A 17690-nucleotide genomic window follows, 5' to 3' on the forward strand; every position below is an offset into this window, starting at 1 on the left:
GAATAATTAAATTTCAGTGCCTTATAAAATTGCTTGAACATTCAGGGTACAATAAATGTAGTAAAACATCCTCCATAGCTGAGCAATGTAAAGCACTGTCAACCACATCAACGTGTTCAATGTTGCTTGTATAAATATTATCTTGACAATTTAAAAAAATCCACAAGCCAAGGTTAAGGGATACTGCAACTTAAACAATCTGCTCCTAATACAAGATGATATGTTTCATATAATGTATATACATGTCCTTTCCAGCTGTTTACAAGCTGGTCATAGACATAATCCTTTTCCATGGATCACCCAACTTCTTTCATACAAAAATGGAAGTCCTTTTGGTCCCGGATACTTTGATCCTCATCTTACAAATTTACATTCATTTTTGGTCTCAATCTTTTGAGAAGATTTTCAGTTTCACATCAGGGAGATGGGAAGTAACAATCTTTGTAGCAGATTGCTGAAGTCTGTAAGTCAACTTTAACTGCAACTGTGTTTTCTTGAATAACTCTTATTGTGAGCAATGCACATGTCAATGAACATCATCTAACCAAATCATTCTCTTCCCAGCCCTCTTTCTAAATACAAGTAAAAATCCACGTTATAGGAACCCACAAGGTTTAAGGCCACTAGCAGACAGTTTTCTACCAAAATGCTGTTCTCAAACTGCTTGTGGAATTCAATTGATTCCAACATTCATAGTAATCCCACCTTCAACCAATGTAAAATCTTTGCCAATATTTGTTGACATGAGTAAAACAAATTATGCTTAGGTTAAAATCAATGAAGGTTTGCAGATTTCTTTTTAGTTTCAGCTCATCTTTAGATCATCAGTCATTATACATTCACAGAGAAGAGGAACTTTGAGTATAATCACGCAGAACAAGAGTGTTGTACCTGGGGGACGATGGAATGCAAAGTGCAGATTCTGACACAGGAGAAGTGGGTGACCCACTCCCTGAATCGACAGAGTCTCTGAAGGGTGAGGGAGGAGTAAGTGCTACAAGCTCCTCAAAGTCTGTCTTAACCACTGAAGTCTCAGAAGTGCCATCTTTGACGCTTGTGTTTGAAGCACCACCTGCAGGCTGCGATCGGCCATTCACCTCTATAGCTGGAAGAGGTTGGATATCCGCAAAGGTTGTGATGGGTGCAGGCAGCTGTATCTCCTTTGGAAGCAGATATGATGGGCAGATGGGGGATGCTCCTATGACACCTGAAGGAGCTGTTGAAAGCATCATGGAATTCAGCTCACTGATGTTGGCTGTGAAGCGGTTTACCACACTACTGATCTGCTCCATCAGAGAACCTTGGGATGAGCTGCTCCTCTGCACGTGCTCAGACTGGAATGCGGGCATGTCGTTTTCTGCCCGGCTGACAGATCCGGCCCTGTGGCTGACGATACTGATGGGCGAAGGTGTCTGTGGTACATATTGGACAGGATAATGTTCCTCTGCCTCAGAAACATCATACAGACCTTTAATATTTGAGTCTGGATAGCTATGGCTGCTTTGCCGACTCTCAGAGCTCTTGGAGTAAGGTTTGATGAGTGCTGACTGTTTTGAGGTACTGTCCTTTTTCTTTATATGAACAGACAGCCTCTTCCACAAGTGGTGACCTCGAGAAGTACGCTCACTCTGAGCCCAGGTTACAGATTTCCCATTAGAGCTGGAAATGGATTCAAAAGACAAAAAGGAGTATTAGTGATGGAACAAATAAACTTTGGTGTATTTTTAAATCTTTCTTCCTTTCACTTCAATATGCATCTGCATCTTTAATTCATCCAAAGTACACAATATTTTCAGTTTAGAAAGAGGCAAGAGCAAAAGTGTGATGATGTTCATAATCAACATCAGACTCTTAAATACTTCTTCATCTAACTTCATCGCATCAATATTCTATTCCATTTAATCCCTTATGTGTATCTGGCTTCCTCTTAAGTGCTTCCCTGCCTTTTACCTCAACTAACCATAATAGTAATGTGTTTCACACTCCTTTGATAACAAAATTTTTCCTCAATTTCCTTCTGTGTTTAGTAAGTGACCACAAGGCATGTACATTTCTTCATACTTGTCCCCATTTATTGAAAACTGCATGCTTCAGGGCATGTTTCACTTTGTTTCTGTGGAATTATTTTTTAATCCATTTTCAATTTGCTTTATCCAGTGCCTCACTGAACAAGAGGTTTCCAGTTTATTTGCTGATTTTACTGATTAAAGATGGAGCAGCTGCGGAGTTATCACAGTTTCCCTTAATAGTCCCACACAATCTAATGGAAGTGGTTCTTAACTGCAATTTCAGTAGGTATTTATTTGAAGTCTTGCAATCACTTCTAAAGGAATATTAGTTGAATTCTCTAAGAAATGATAAAACTTGGAACTTCTACCTCTATCTACCTATAAATTTTCTTGGTGAATTAGTTCAGTGTTAATGTAAGCATTTTATTAAAATGGTAAATTATTGCATAATGTAACTAGAAAGAGACAAATTCCTTAAAAAGCATTTTAAAGAAACATTGGTCTGAGATGTCATCACAAATTTGGTTTGAAAGCTATATCCTAGAAATTGAGGCATAGGAGATTGTAGATGCTGGAAATCTGGAGCAACATATTAAGGAACTGGAGGTGCTCAATGGTCAAGCAGCATCTACAGTTGATGTTTTGGGTTGTGACCCTTCATCTTGGCCTGACCTTCTGAATTTATGCGTTAATTTAGAAAATGTGTTGTGCTCTGTCTAATTTCTGTGCTAAATCAAATGGAAGGCAGAAATCACATGACGTACCTCCTTTTGATTGCACAAAGCAGTGTTCTTTACACATTAGGCTACTTACAGACATAATTAGGATGGTGAGGGAAAATAGTTTTACGATAGAGGGAGAGTGGTAAGAGAGAGCCCAGTTTGGGAACTGATAGTTGTAAGATTTGGGGAAAGATTACAGCTAGGTAGGGAAGGGAGAGGTGTAGAGGATGGAAGCAGGGGCAGGTGGAGTTAGGCAAAAAAAAGTCAGAAAAAACCTGTCTCCATCAATCACCTACTGACTCCTGTTTCACCACCATTCCCCCCTCTTTATACTGGCTATCTTCCCTCTCCATTCTCAGTACTGCTGCAGGGTTTTGAGCTGAAATGTCAACATTTTCTTTTCTAAACTGCCCCTCGCCCCCTCCCCATAGATGTTGCTCAATCCACCAAGTTCCTCCAACTTATAAGCTCTTCTCAGGCTTCCAGCTGGGTACAGGTATTGATTATAACCGGCATGTCGATGACAAACTCTACCATCTTCTTCAAGGATGATGCCTGGGCATGTCTTGTCCAGTATGCCCAGGCATCATCCCTGAAAGAGATGACAGAGTTTGTCATCAACACATCAGTTATAATTGATAGCTGTACCTGGCTGGAAGCTGAAAAGGAGTTCATTTGTCATATACGCTGAGAAAACAGTAGAACCTTTTCCTTCAACTTGTTTGTTGCTCCAGACTCCAGAACCTGTATTCTTTTGTGTCACAAGTTTGACATCAGTGTTGCAAGATTTGTTTGCTAAGAGACAAATTTGATATCATTGGTGGAGGCACTCACAGAGAGACTATTAAGAGATCCTCATGAGTACAACAGATCCTCCCTCAGCTGGTGAAGGAGTACTATCCCATGTTAAACACCATGTACAGAAGACACTCAGGATGGGACAGTTTTAGGATTTCTAATGGTACAATCTAGATGAACTCAGCATTGCCACATCTGATGAAGCTGGTCCAATCCAGGAATCCATAACCTACTTGGCATCTCAGTCTCCAAATTATCTGTTATAGATGCACTTGTGACATCAGTTGGGGATGATTATGAATAAGAAAGCTCTGAAGGGGCAGGAGTTTCCATGTTGATCTTAAAAAAGGCAGAATTCAAAAGGCAGTTTTGAAGTCTTTAATCAGAAGTGTCAAGAGAATGATCTATAAGCTTTCATCTAAATCAATTCACTTCACATCATATCAAGAAATGCTCAAGTGACAGGATGGATTGAAGAATATAGATCCTGCTAACATCCCAACAGCTTCAAATCTTCCATCTGCCAAGCAATTGAATAATTACCTAGTTATGACCTATCCTTAAAAAGCAGGACACACCCAACCCACCAAATTCTACTTTGTAGATTGATTCACAATCATCAGTAATCTTGACATTAGCAGTGCTATTAAATACATTAATAGTCTGTTCACAAAGGCTTACCTTGGGTTTCATCAGAATTTCATCAGGACTACTTGACCAGCAGCTACATTTCAAATATATTCAAACTACAGTCTAAACACTAACACAAATGCTGAAATTCAGAGGCAACTTCACAATTTCAAAGTAGCATTTCGAAGTTTGGTATCATGAACCTCTAGTAACGGAACTGGTGTGTTTGGCAACTAAATATTCCTGGATTTCGTTGATTCAGGTGTGATAGAATCGGAGGGACAAGAGGGGGTGGTATTGCATTGCTTGTCAGAGAAAATATTACAGCGGTGCTCTGGCAGGATAGATTAGAGGGCTTATCTAGGGAGACTATTTGGGTGGAATTGAGGAATGGGAAAGGTGTAGTAACACTTATAGTGGTGTATTATAGACCACTTAATGTGGAGTGAGAAGTGGAGGAGCAAATTTGTAAGGAGATAGAAGATATTTGTAGTAAGCACAAGGTTGTGATTGTGGGAGATTTTAATTTTCCACACATAGACTGGGAAGCCCATACTGTAAAATGACTGGATGGTTTGGAGTTTGTAAAATTTGTACAGGATAGTTTTTTGCAGCAATACATAGAGGTACCAACTAGAGAAGGGGCAGTGTTGGATCTCCTGTTAGGGAATGAGATAGATCAGGTGACGGAGGTATGTGTTAGGGAGCACTTCGGGTCCAGTGACCACAATGCCATTAGTTTCAATATAATTATGGAGAAGGATAGATCTGGACCCAGGGTAGAGATTTTTGATTGGAGAAAGGCTAACTTTGAGGAGATGTGAAGGGATTTAGAAGGAGTGGATTAGGATAAATTGCTTTATGGGAAGGATATAATAGAGAAATGGAGGTCATTTAAAGGTGAAATTTTGAGGGTACAGAATCTTTATGTTCCTGTTAGGTTGAAAGGAAAGGTTAAAAGTTTGAGAGAGCCATGGTTTTCAAGGGATATTGGAAACTTGGTTTGAAAAAAGAGAGATATCTACAATAAATATAGGCATAATGGAGTAAATGAGGTGCTCAAGGAATATAAAGAATGTAAAAAGAATCTTAAGAAAGAAATTAGAAAAGCTAAAAAAAGATACGTGGTTGCTTTGGCAAGTAAGGTGAAAATAAATCCAAAGGGTTTCTACAGTTATATTAATAGCAAAAGTGATGGATAAAATTGGTCCTTTAGAGAATCAGAGTGGACAGCTATGTGTGGAACCAAAAGAGATGGGGGAGATTTTGAACAATTTCTTTTCTTCGGTATTCACTAAGGAGAAGGATATTGAATTGTGTAGGGTAAGAGAAACAGGTATGGAATTTATGGAAACTATGATGATTAAAGAAGAGGAAGTACTTGTGCTTTTAAGGAAGATAAAAGTGGATAAGTCTCCGGGTCCTGACAGGATGTTCCCTAGGATCTTGAGGGAAATTAATGTAGAAATAGCAGGGGCTCTGACAGAAATATTTCAAATGTCATTAGAAGCAGGGATGGTGCCGGAGGATTGGTGTATTGCTCATGTTGTTCCATTGTTTAAAAAGGGTTCTAAGAGTAAACCTAACAATTATCGGCCTGTGAGTTTGACGTCAGTGGTGGGTAAATAGATGGAAAGTATTCTTAGAAATGGTATATATAATTATCTGGATAGACAGTGTCTGATTAGGAACAGTCAATGTGGATTTGTGCATGGAAGGTCATGTTTGACAAACCTTATTGAATTTTTTGAAGAGGTTACGAGGAAAGTTGATGAGGGTAAAGCAGTGGATGTCATCTATATGGAATTCAGTAAGACCTTTGACAAGGTTCCACACGAAAGGTTAGTTAGGAAGGTTCAATCATTAGGTATTAATCTTGAGGTAGTAAAATGGATTCAGCAGTGGCTAGATGGGAGACGCTGGAGAGTGGTGGTGGATAACTGTTTGTCAGATTGGAGGCCGCTGACTAGTGGTGTGCCTCAGGGATCTGTACTGGGTCCAATATTGTTTGTCATATACATTAATGATCTGGATGATTGGGTGGTAAATTGGATTAGTTAGTATGCAGATGATACTAAGATAGGTGGCGTTGTGGATAATGAAGTAGGTTTTCAAAGTTTGCAGAGAGATTTAGGCCAGTTAGAAGAGTGGGCTGAAAGATGGCAAATGGAGTTTAATGCTGATAAATGTGAGGTGATACATTTTGGTAGGACTAATCAAAATAGGATATACATGGTAAATGGTAGGGCATTGAAGAATGCAGTAGAACAGAGGGATCTAGGGATAATGGTGCATAGTTCCCTGAAGGTGGAATCTCATGTGGATAGGGTGGTGAAGAAAGCTTTTGGTATGCTGGCCTTTATAAATCAGAGCATTGAGTATAGGAGTTGGGATGTAATGTTAAAATTGTACAAGGCATTGGTAAGGCCAAATTTGGAGTATTGTGTACAGTTCTGGTCACTGAATTATAGGAAAGATGTCAACAAAGAGAGAGAGTACAGAGAAGATTTACGAGAATGTTACCTGGATTTCAGCACCTAAGTTACAGAGAAAGGTTGAACAAGTTGGGTCTTTATTCTTTGGAGCATAGAAGGTTGAGGAGGGACTTAATAGAGGTACTTAAAATTATGAGGGGGATAGATAGAGTTAACGTGGATAGGCTTTTTCCTTTGAGAGTAGGGGAGATTCAAACAAGAGGACATGAGTTGAGAGTTAGGGGGCAAAAGTTCAGGGGTAACATGAGGGGGAACTTCTTTACTCAGAGAGTGGTAGCTGTGTGGAACGAGCTTCCATCAGAAGTGGTAGAGGCAGGATCGATATTGTCATTTAAAGTAAAATTGGATAGCTATATGTACAGGAAAGGAATGGAGGGTTATGGGCTGAGTGCAGGTCGGTGGGACTAGGTGAGAGTAAGCGTTTGGCATGCACTAGAAGGGCCGAGATGCCCTGTTTCCGTGCTGTAATTGTTATATAGTTATATGATGAAACCAACAGGGTTCACAAAATAATTATACTAGACTCAGAGGAAGATGGTTGTAGTTTCTGGGGACAATTAATCACAGATAAAATATTCTGCTACGTGAATTCTTCAAATAAGTGCTAAAGTTCCACTATACTTTTTAAACGTAACATGCCCCATTGCTCCACTACCCCACTACAAGAAATTGTCACTTCTGTTGTGATCATGTGTGCATCCTCAGAAATGTGTTCTGAGCAGTGGCAGTCTGTGATCTGGCACTGAGAAAGCTTTCCCCCAAAGCACCCAAAGTGTAACTAATGTGAATTAATTTCAAAATAAATATTACATAAAGTTTTAAACACTAAATTATAACATAAAAACACCAAATAATTACAAATATTATCAAGGGGATTGGCATAGAATCCTAAGGAACAAGATCCAAGAAGCAAATCCCCAGGTTAATGCTGGGAAATCTGAGCAACAATGGCCTCTGAACCTGCCAGTCAATGCTGAACTTGCACATTTGGCAGCATATGTGCATAATTCCTGGAATGGCCAGTCTCTGAGATTTGGCACATAGCTCAAAATAACAATATTAAATATTCTGAATGTAGGCATAAATTTTTGTTGCACTTCTTGACAGGCTGGTCATGCATGAAGTTAAAGAATCATATCCAGGATGAACACTTTCTGAATTGATTTAGTAGCTATTCAAGTCGAAGAATGGACTTCATTCATGCAATCCTGCAGAACGTTGGAACCAAACATTTGACCAGCAAAGTACATTGTTAATTATCTGAAGGTTTGAGAGAATAGAGGATAGGTTACGTCAGAGTTAAACATCACATTGCTGTGAATGGATAAGATACCAATATGAGTGAAATTGACTCCTGCTGTTAGTGTCCTTTTGTCAAGTTAACTCAGGCCAATTTAGTAGTCCTCTGGGATCAACTATCTGTATGTTTGAATTACGTGCAACATCATTGTGGTTTTCAACTTCTCCTTAGTATATGGTATTTTATAGAATACAGTACATTACGAATAGAAATGCATTTGTTTGAAAATAGTAAGCTCAGGAGAAGAATATGGTGCATTCCCTTTTAATCGTTGAAACTATTGACTTCCAATGGTCCAATGGAGTTCAAAGTGATTCGCCTTTGTCTTGTCCAAATGAGTGGACACATGCAGACAGCAACAGCTAAATGCACAATTACATAACATCACTGAAGTGCTACACTAGTACAGTAGGGGGTACTGTTACATTACAATGTTCAATGTTAAGAACAAAAAAGGCCAAGAGGCCAAATTTAAGGAAGACCATGCTGGTCAGCATCATTCACAAAATCTGATCATGGCAAAGATGATTACTAATTGCTGCTTTATCAAGATGACAGTGTGAAACAGATACTGCATGTAGGAAAAACGAGAACAGAAGAATACTTTAGGAGGTACTGAAGCATTAAGAGAGCCTAAAAAGCAACTATATTTGTTTGACTACTATCAAATTAACTAATGTAACATAATTCACTTTTATTAGACGTCATGACATCAGCTGATCAATCGATGGCATTTGATTTATGAATTATATATTATTTTGTAAGACGATAAATGGATTGTTATTGCTACATAAACCATTCTCCCACAAAATTTGAGAGAAATATATTTTGTGCATAAAAATCTGCATTTGCAGAAAATTGTAAGGACTAAAATTAGTTCAACAAATATGCACTCATTCGTGGCTTTATGTGGATTTTCCCCTCTATTTCTCAGTGTATATAGTTTAAATTATTCTGCAGTCAAACACAAACTAAGTGTTCGAATTCAGTTAACTATATTTTTCTTAAGGTTTCTACTTTCTCTTCTGTGCTACAGACCTGAAGTCTGCAGATGTTACAGTCTCATTGCTCTGGGCAGCCGAGGGCATTGTGTGCCCTGGTGTCAGACACATTGAATTCGCTGTTCTTGCTCAGCTTTTACCCCGATTATTGGGAGAGTGCAGTAGCATGAACTGAAGTTCTTATAGTCATATATTTACTTCTGGAGAATCTGAAATAACAATATTCAGTTTGACTGCTGCTGTCACTACTCTTATAAATAACACACTGTAGTGTCTGGAGTGCTCCAGGCTTTACCTTGAGAGTGATTAAAAGCTAGGCACAATGCCAGAGCAGTCAGATTCAGTCTGGTCTCTGATGAGAAAACTCAGTTTCAATATTTAACCACTGACTGTGCGTTAAGCAAATTTGTCCTCACACTATTTTTATTCATAATGTAATTTAAATTATTGAGCTGCGATATTATAGCAGCCTTTATCAGAATTCACATTTGTATCTGCATTCTCACCATTTCCCTGTGGAATACTGCATCACAGTTGTATCCAGGGAGGCTAATTTTGATGTTGAACAACTTTGTGATGTAGGCAATTGAAAAGTGGCAGCCCATTTTACATTCCCATTGTAATACACAATCAAAATCACAGCCCAAATAATTTATCAATGGAGTTGTTCTGAAACAGAAGCTAATTTTGACATCAGTACAACACTAATCGCATTTAAGTGGCTGTTCATATGAAAAATAAGATATTGGGCATTGAACCTTGAAAAAAATAGGCAAAATTTATTGATAGACTTTTCATTGCTAAAATGGAAAGCAATGAAAAACATTATCAATAACCTAATGGACAAATAATGATCCATTCTTGGAGGGCGGGGTGGCGAATATCATGTTATCCAATAGAGGCTTTAAACTGAAATTAAGTAGTTTAAATTATGCTGATTATTTTTTTGCTTCTAATTCAATTGTGTTTAAAAGAATGACATTTGTACTACAAATTGCCACATCCCGACTGCACACCATTGAAGAAGAAATTATAGCCACTACAATGGAAATTATCCTACAAGTTCCAAACAGGTCTATCTGCACAATTATGTTGAGTAAGTAAGTCATATCAGTTAGGGAGATCTCTGTCGTGAATTAAGTTGTCTTAGCTGAGGAAAATGAACTCGAACATCCTGGGTTAGATGGGGCAACTGAAATTTTTCTTGTCATTCTCTTCTTGAGGTGATTGGGTCTGACAAAACTCAGAGTAGTTCAACTTTCAACTATAATGATGCCAATGATTCTTTGAGACTGCCCATATTTTTTACCCAGTTGAGATTGTATTGCAGCTTCAATGTAATTCCTAATGGGCAGCTGGTGGGTGAAAGAAAATTGAAAGAGAGGGATATGGTGGAATTGGAGGGGATAGAGATCTAAGGGCATTAGTTGATCTCTGAGAGAGCTGGTGATTAAAAAGAATGACTACCTTTAAACAATGGTCCCTTATTTGATCACATGGTTGAGCCTCCACAACTTTGCTATTGCGTACAACCTTTATGTTTTGGATATTCCATGCTTAAAACTTACAAATAAGTGTCCTTCAGCAGCAATAGGATACTGATTTGTGCAACTAATTATATTACTGCTTGTTCTGATGGATTTGCTCACTTTCTAGTTTAAGATCCATTTGAAGATCACATCATGCAGCATTAAGGGGTCAGGTGGTAGTCAGAAGTTGTTTTACATATTTTCCATGTAACATTATCCATTCTGATCAGCTGTGATCTCCAGTCTTTTCATGCAGGTGTTGTAATGGGAGTCAGAGTGTATAACAGAAAATGTATGTGTTTTGGGTTATGCAGGGCTCATATAACAAAGATTTTGCTTCCTTAATGCTTTAGGATGTATCTTATGGATTTTGGGCTGTTGATCATGAAAATCACCATGAAATTTCCCTATCATTCACCATTTTTAAAAATTCCCTATATTTGCTATTTTAATTCATAATTCAAAATCAACTAAAATATCGCTTACAGTATAAGCTGAAATTATTCTATCCTGTCCAGGCAAGTCTGGGCATGCAAGCAGGGTGGATGCTGAATGGCAGGACAGGTTTTAGAAAAGCAGGACATGGAGTCAAAGAGGAGGCAGAGGAAGATCCCATGATGCACGAGCCAGGAATGGAAAACAATACTGATACTGATAGAGATTTTGAACCTTTATGTTGAGTGAGCCTTATCTGATAACTCAGTCTAAGCTAAGTGACCTGGTCAGAGACTTGAGTATGTCAAAGGCAAAATAAGAATTACAGGGTTAAAGAGAGCAAGGATAGAATTTGCTGTCAACAGGCACAAAAATTTCTGTGAAAGATTTCGATATTTGAGACAGATGTTTCCCAGAATAACTGATGCCAGGATGAAGGAAGGCAGTTTTCTTGGTCCACACTTCAAGCAGGTCATCAATGACAGGCAACTCAGATAACTTCCGGTGGGATCGGAGAAAATTGCATGGAAGGCATTTAAGGATGTTGAAAGTTTTCTTGGCAACTATAGAGCACCAAACTATGTGCAGCTGGTTGACAATATGCTTCAAGCATACCAAACCATGAAGAATAACAGATCAGTAAAAGTTCATTTTCTGCATTCCCATTTAGACTTCTTTCCTGCAAATCTTGGCGCTGTCAGTGATGAGCATGGTGAAAGGTTTCATCAGGACATTGAGGTCATGGAGAAATGGTATCGGGCAACAGGAATCAGTCAATGCTGGCTGATTATTGCTGGCCATTTAAGTGAGAAGCCCCAGACACTGAGTACAGATGAAAATCATCAACAAAATATATTTAGCTTCGTTGAAGTATTGCAAAGCATCAGTAATTAAACACACTATATTAAAAAACATTTCTTGTTTCTCTAAATTCCTACGTAATACAAGTAGTCTGAAATAATATTTGTGCTCAGCTTCAAGGGGGTCTATCACGAACAGAAAAAAAAATTCTGAGGAAAATGTGCTGTCCTGTGTAATTGATTTAAAATCTGTCCCGTGGAACTTGGTTATTCAGCTCTTGAAAATCTTAGTTACGAATTGACCTGGCACAGGAAACATGTCTCAGCATGGCTAATATTTTCAAGCACTTCCTTCCTTCAAGAAATGGAGAAAGATAATCAGAGACAAAATGTACAGAGTTAGTCCTGACGAAGGGTCTCGATCTGAAATGTCGACTGTACTTCCTCCTATAGATGCTGCCTGGCCTGCTGCGTTCCACCAGCATTTTGTGTGTGTTGCTTGAATTTCCAGCATCTGCAGATTTTCTTGTGTTTGCGTACAGAATTAATGCTTGCTTTGAGTGATCTGCAGCAATCAGTAGCATTTATTTTCGGCACTTTTTAGTTTGTTTTGTTCCTAGTACAGGAAAACATAGATGGAACATAGCTGCGGCCATAGACTACAGCACATGACAGAGCTACCAACAACTGTCGGATTACAGAATTTACAGCTTCTGAGACAGAGTTCAGATATGGGTCAGGACTATATATATTCTTTTGGTGTGTGCGTCTGCGTGCGTGCGCGATGTTGGCAGGACGATGTCTTTTTCATGCTTTTACAAGGCGCAGAGCGAGAGAGAGAGAGACTGTGTGGCGTTCCCCACTCCTCACACAGACATTTTGCAGCATTCTTCCCTTTGTTTTTTACGAGGTCGATTTGTGATCTCGACACTCAACCCGGCATGGATGGAAAGCATACTCAGGAGCGGACCCGACTGGGTTCGAACTCGGGAACCTCTGTTCCAGAGTCCGGCGCTGATGTCATTGCCTGGTCAGGACTATATTTGAAATAATTTCTTAAAGGTTAATTTATGTTGTATTGTTTCCTTTATGTTAAAAATATGAAATTTTGGATACTTCAAAACAGTGAACCAGATTACACTTGATCATCTTGTCTGCCACACTTGACTGGGGCTGCTCTTACCAGCTCAGTATCACAGATCCATGGCACAGAAGGCCTCCACCTTATGACCTTGGTATAGGACAGAGCTGGCTGAATGGAAATCAGGCCTCAGTTATCAGTACCCGAAATCCACCCCCAGTTCTGCTCCAAAACTGTTGACCACTCCTATTGTCAAAGTTCAATGTTCGAGTGCATTTATTATCAAAGTATGTATACCATATACAGCCCTAAGAATTGTCTTCTTTTAGGCAGCCACAAAACAAAGAAGCACAATTAAATCTGGCTTGTACAACTGAACTAGTAGGCTTATGAAGACAAATAACAAACAATTAAACAGCCTGCAGGAATGTTTGCTTGAAGAAAACATCTCTTCATTGGCAGTCATAGAATTATAGAAATCTTTATATTAATTCTAATATTGATTGCCACCTTCATAGTGCAAGAGATTTAGAAGGGGCAGAATTTTTTTTAGGTGTGTTCAGGAAGGATTCCTGACACAATAGGTGGACAGGTAATGAACCCGTTCAGGTAACAAATCTCTCGGTGGCTGTGCATTTTGGAGATAGTGACCACAACTCCCTGACCTTGATCATAGCCTTGGACAAAGGTAAGAGCAGGCAGAATGGGAAAGTATTTAATTGGGGGAGGGTGAATTTTGAAACTATTAAACAGGAACTTGGGAGAGTAAACTTGAAACAGACATTCTCAGGGAAATATACATTGGAAATGTGGAGGTTATTTAGGGAGCACTTGCATAGGATTCTGGATAGGTTTGACTCATTGAGGTAGAGAAAGGATGGTAAGGTGAAGGAACTTTAACAGGAAAGATGGTGCATTTAGTCAAGTGGAAGAAGGAAGTATACTTAAGCAAACATCAACCAGGGCTTTTGAGAATTTTAAGGTAGTCAGGCTAGAATTAGAGAAGGAACTTAGGAGAGTTAGGGGACATGAGGAGGCCTCGGTGAGTAGGATTAAAGAAATCTCTAAGGCATTCTACACATACGTGAAAAAACAGAAGGATGACAAGAGTAAGGGTAAGAGTGCTCAGGTATAAAAGAGGAAATGTGCTTGGAGTTGGAAGAGATATAGGAGGTCCTTAATAAAGCTTTGCTTCAGTATTCAGCAACCACCTTGATAACGGTGAGGTGGGCTTAGAGCAGACTAATGTGCTGGAATTTCAGGTTAAGAAAGAAGCTGTATTAGAGCTTTTGAAAAACATTTGGATAAATAAGTCCCTGAGGTCACATGGGATGCATCCCAGTTTTACTGTGGGTAATAGCAAAGAGATTGCTGTGCCATTGGCAATGATCTCTGCATGCTCACTGGCCACAGGAATAGTACCAGAAGATTGAAGGATTGCAAATTTTATTCCTTTGTTCAAGAAAAGAATTTGAGATAATGCTGGGAATTATAGTCCATAGAGTCCTACATCATTGGTGGGCAAACTATTGGGTAGGATTTGTGTGCATTTGGAGACGCATAGTCTGATTATGGACGGTCAGTATGGCTTTGTGAAGGGCAGGTCATGCCTCATGGGTTTGATTGACTTTTACGAGGAAGTGACAAAACAAATTGATGGAAGTGGTGGATATGGATTTTAATAAGGCGTCAACATGGTTCCCCATGGTAGGCTAAGTCAGAAGGGATATGATCCAGGGAAACTTGGCTGCATAAATTTGGAATTGGCTTCCCCACAGAAGGCAAAGGACAGTAGTAGATGGATGGTATTCTGCCTGCAGGTCATTCTGCAAGGATCAGTTCTGGGACCCTTGTTCTTTGTGATTTCTATAAATGACTTAGATGAGGAAGTGGAAGGATGAGTAAGTAAGTTTTCAGAAGGCATGAAGGTTGGTGGTGTTATGTATTGTGTAGATGGTTGTCGTAGTTTACAACAGGATATTGACAGGATGCAGAGCTGGGCTGAGAAGTGGCAGAGGAGTTCAATCTGTAAAAGTGTGCAGTGATACTCTTTGGAAGGTGATATTTGAAGGCAGATTACATGGTTAATGGCAGGATTCTTAGCAGTGTGGAGGAACAGAGGGATCTCAGGGTCCAATGCTATAGTTCCTTCAAAGCTGCCATGCAAGTTGATAGGTGATTAAGAAGTCATATGGTGTGTTGGCCTTCATTAGTCAGGGGATTGAATTTAAGAGCCATGAGGTAATGTTGCAGCTTTATAAAACTTTGGCTAGACCACACTTGGAGTTTTGTGTTCAATTCTGGTGACCTCATTATTGAAAGGCTGTAGAAACTTTGAAGAGGATGCAGATGAAATTTACCATGATACTGTCTGTTATCGAGACATGTCTCATGAGGGAAGGTTGAGTGAGCTAGGGCTTTTTCCTTTGAAATAAAGGAGCATGGTAGGCATCTTGATAAAGGTGTATAAGATGATAAGGGCATTGATAGAGTGGACAGCCAGAATCTTTCTCCCAGAGCAGCAATGGTTAATATGAGAGGATATATTTTTAGGGTGATTGCAGGCAATTTCAGAAGTACTGTAGGAGGAATTTCAGAGGTACTTTAAGTATTTTACAGAGAGTGTTAAGTGCATGGAACACAGTGTGGGCTGGTGGTAGAGGCAGATATGTTAGGGACGTTTAAAAGGCTCTTAGATAGACACATGGGCTATGTGGGAGGGAAGGGTTAGATCAATCTTGGAGTATGCTAAAAGGTTACCCAACATCGTGGTCAAAGGGCCAGTAGTATGCTGTACTGTTCTACTGTATGTTCTAATTCCATGGAGATTAGGTATCTAGGTCAGCAGAAATGGCATGCTAAATAGAACAATGCCAATGGAGATATAAGAGGTAAGATTTAATAAACCTATTGTCTTCATCCATGATGTTTATGGAATAGCTACAGTGTTGAGAAGTGATCAAAAAAGCCACAAACTTATTAACAGAACAATGCATCACTGTAAGAATGCAGATAGAGGTGACAGGCTGGTTGAGTAAAAGTGCTCACCAGAGGACATGTGGCCTGTGAAAGCATGGCTACTGAGTATAGTTACTTTGGAGGAACGTGGTTAATATTTAGCTAAGTCTAAGGTATGCTGTATTATGATCATGTACAAACCAGAGGCAGGTCTTCATGGTACATAAAGATAGGAGAGGCTGATCATTCACTTTCTTGCTTTGGACTGGTTGAAAGGTGATCACAAAAATCCTGTCAAATGTTTGCTTGTCTCTGAAATTACCACTGCTGGAGTGTTCAGGCAGAAGTGCGCATTGTATGAATCATTTCATTATTTTCATGTTACTTCATTATACACTTTCTCCCACTGAGTCAGTGCCAGTTGTCAGAGCACACACAATATCCCCTGCTTATTTGCCAGCAATCTATTCTCCTTTTCCTGCTGCCAACTTCCCCCTGATTTTTTGCTACACAAAGGTTCATTTTCAGATCTATTTGCATTGAAACATTCAGTGAAATGCATCATCTGTGCTAGGGGCGGACGGCAAGTACAATTGGCACAGTAGCATAGCAGATAGCACAACGCTTTACAGTACAGGTGCCCTGGGTTCAATTCTCGCCGCTGTCTGTCAGGAGTTTGTACGTTCTCACTGTGACCACTTGTGTTTTCTCCGAGTGCTCCGGCTTCCAGTTGGTCGATTAATTGGCCATTGCAAATTCCCCGTGATTAGGATAGGGTTAAATTGGGGGAGAGCTGGGCAGTGCGGCTTGAAAGGCCGGAAGGGTCTATTTTGCGAGATGTGCCTGAGCTGTTTTGTGTTTTTTTTGTGCAGGAGGAGGGGTTTGGTCATTGAAACGTGCGTTGCAAGTGCTGCTTGAAAGGCCAGAAGGGTCTATTTTGCGAGATGTGCCTGATCTGTTTTGCTTGGTTTTTCTGTGGGAGGAGAGATTTGGGGGCTGATGTGCCTGTTCACTTTTTGTTCTTCTGTTTTGCAGGGAGGTGGAATTTTGGGGGCTGATGAATTTTGGGGCCTTGCTTTCTTTCTTGGTTTCCTGGCTACCCAGAGAATTGAAGAATTTCTGAATCGTATTCTTTGATAACAAAATGAAGCTTCGAACCTTTGAAGCATTGCCACACATTCCAGCACCTACATAGCATGCCTACAATGCTCAGCAGAACAATACAGAATACACCAAAACTACAGGAGTAAATCACAGTAGCCAATTAAAAACTACCAACACACAGTATCTTTGGCACGTGGAAGGGAAGCAGAGCACACCCACGTAGTCTTCAGGGGAACGTGCAAACTGCACCACAAGTCAGGATCAAACTAAAGCTGTGCAGCTGCAGTACCAACTGCTGAACCCTGGTGCCTCTCGTGTTGCACTTCAGACTCCATGGAATCAGCCCAGAAGTTAACATGGACCTTGGCCAGAAGCACCCAGACCTATTTAGTGATTGGTGCAACTTCTCTAATCTCAATCTAATCCAGATAAAGTCTAAATTTGGGTGTAAAGCCTGTAAAAACAGGAAAAGTTTCTGAAAATAGAGAAGAAGTGCACACTTTTTCCAAATATTGAAACATAATAGTGGTTGTACTATAAATGTGACACCATCAGCAAAGCTGCCCTTTGGCTTCAATTCAGTATCTGACTTAAATTATTTCAGCACTTTAGCATTTCTCATGAATACCTTAATTTTAGGATCCTCTTTCTGGTTCAGATCTGATCTATATCTTTATCTCTTTAGCTTTGAACTTTCTCACTAGAAAAAATATAGACTGAATTTGAAAATGACAGTAATATGAATGATGTACTGAACCTTTATTTAGAAAGCATTGACAGCTCAGGAGTCTGAGTGCTAAAGGGAAACAAAGGCTGCAAGGCTCCTAA

At 39.6% G+C, this 17690-nt stretch overlaps 1 protein-coding gene across 1 annotated transcript in view; it reads right to left on the reverse strand.

Annotated features, from left to right (window-relative positions):
- Positions 1-839: 839 nt before the first annotated feature.
- Positions 840-17690, reverse strand: part of grm5b (glutamate receptor, metabotropic 5b) — a 524660-nt gene continuing 507809 nt past the window's right edge. The window contains exon 8 of the mRNA XM_072264355.1: positions 840-1659. Within this exon, the coding sequence (XP_072120456.1) occupies positions 840-1659 (820 nt within the window). The remainder of the gene's footprint in view (positions 1660-17690) is intronic.

The sequence above is a fragment of the Mobula birostris genome, chromosome 7 (assembly GCF_030028105.1).
Source record: "Mobula birostris isolate sMobBir1 chromosome 7, sMobBir1.hap1, whole genome shotgun sequence".
Classification (NCBI taxonomy): Eukaryota; Metazoa; Chordata; class Chondrichthyes; order Myliobatiformes; family Myliobatidae; genus Mobula; species Mobula birostris.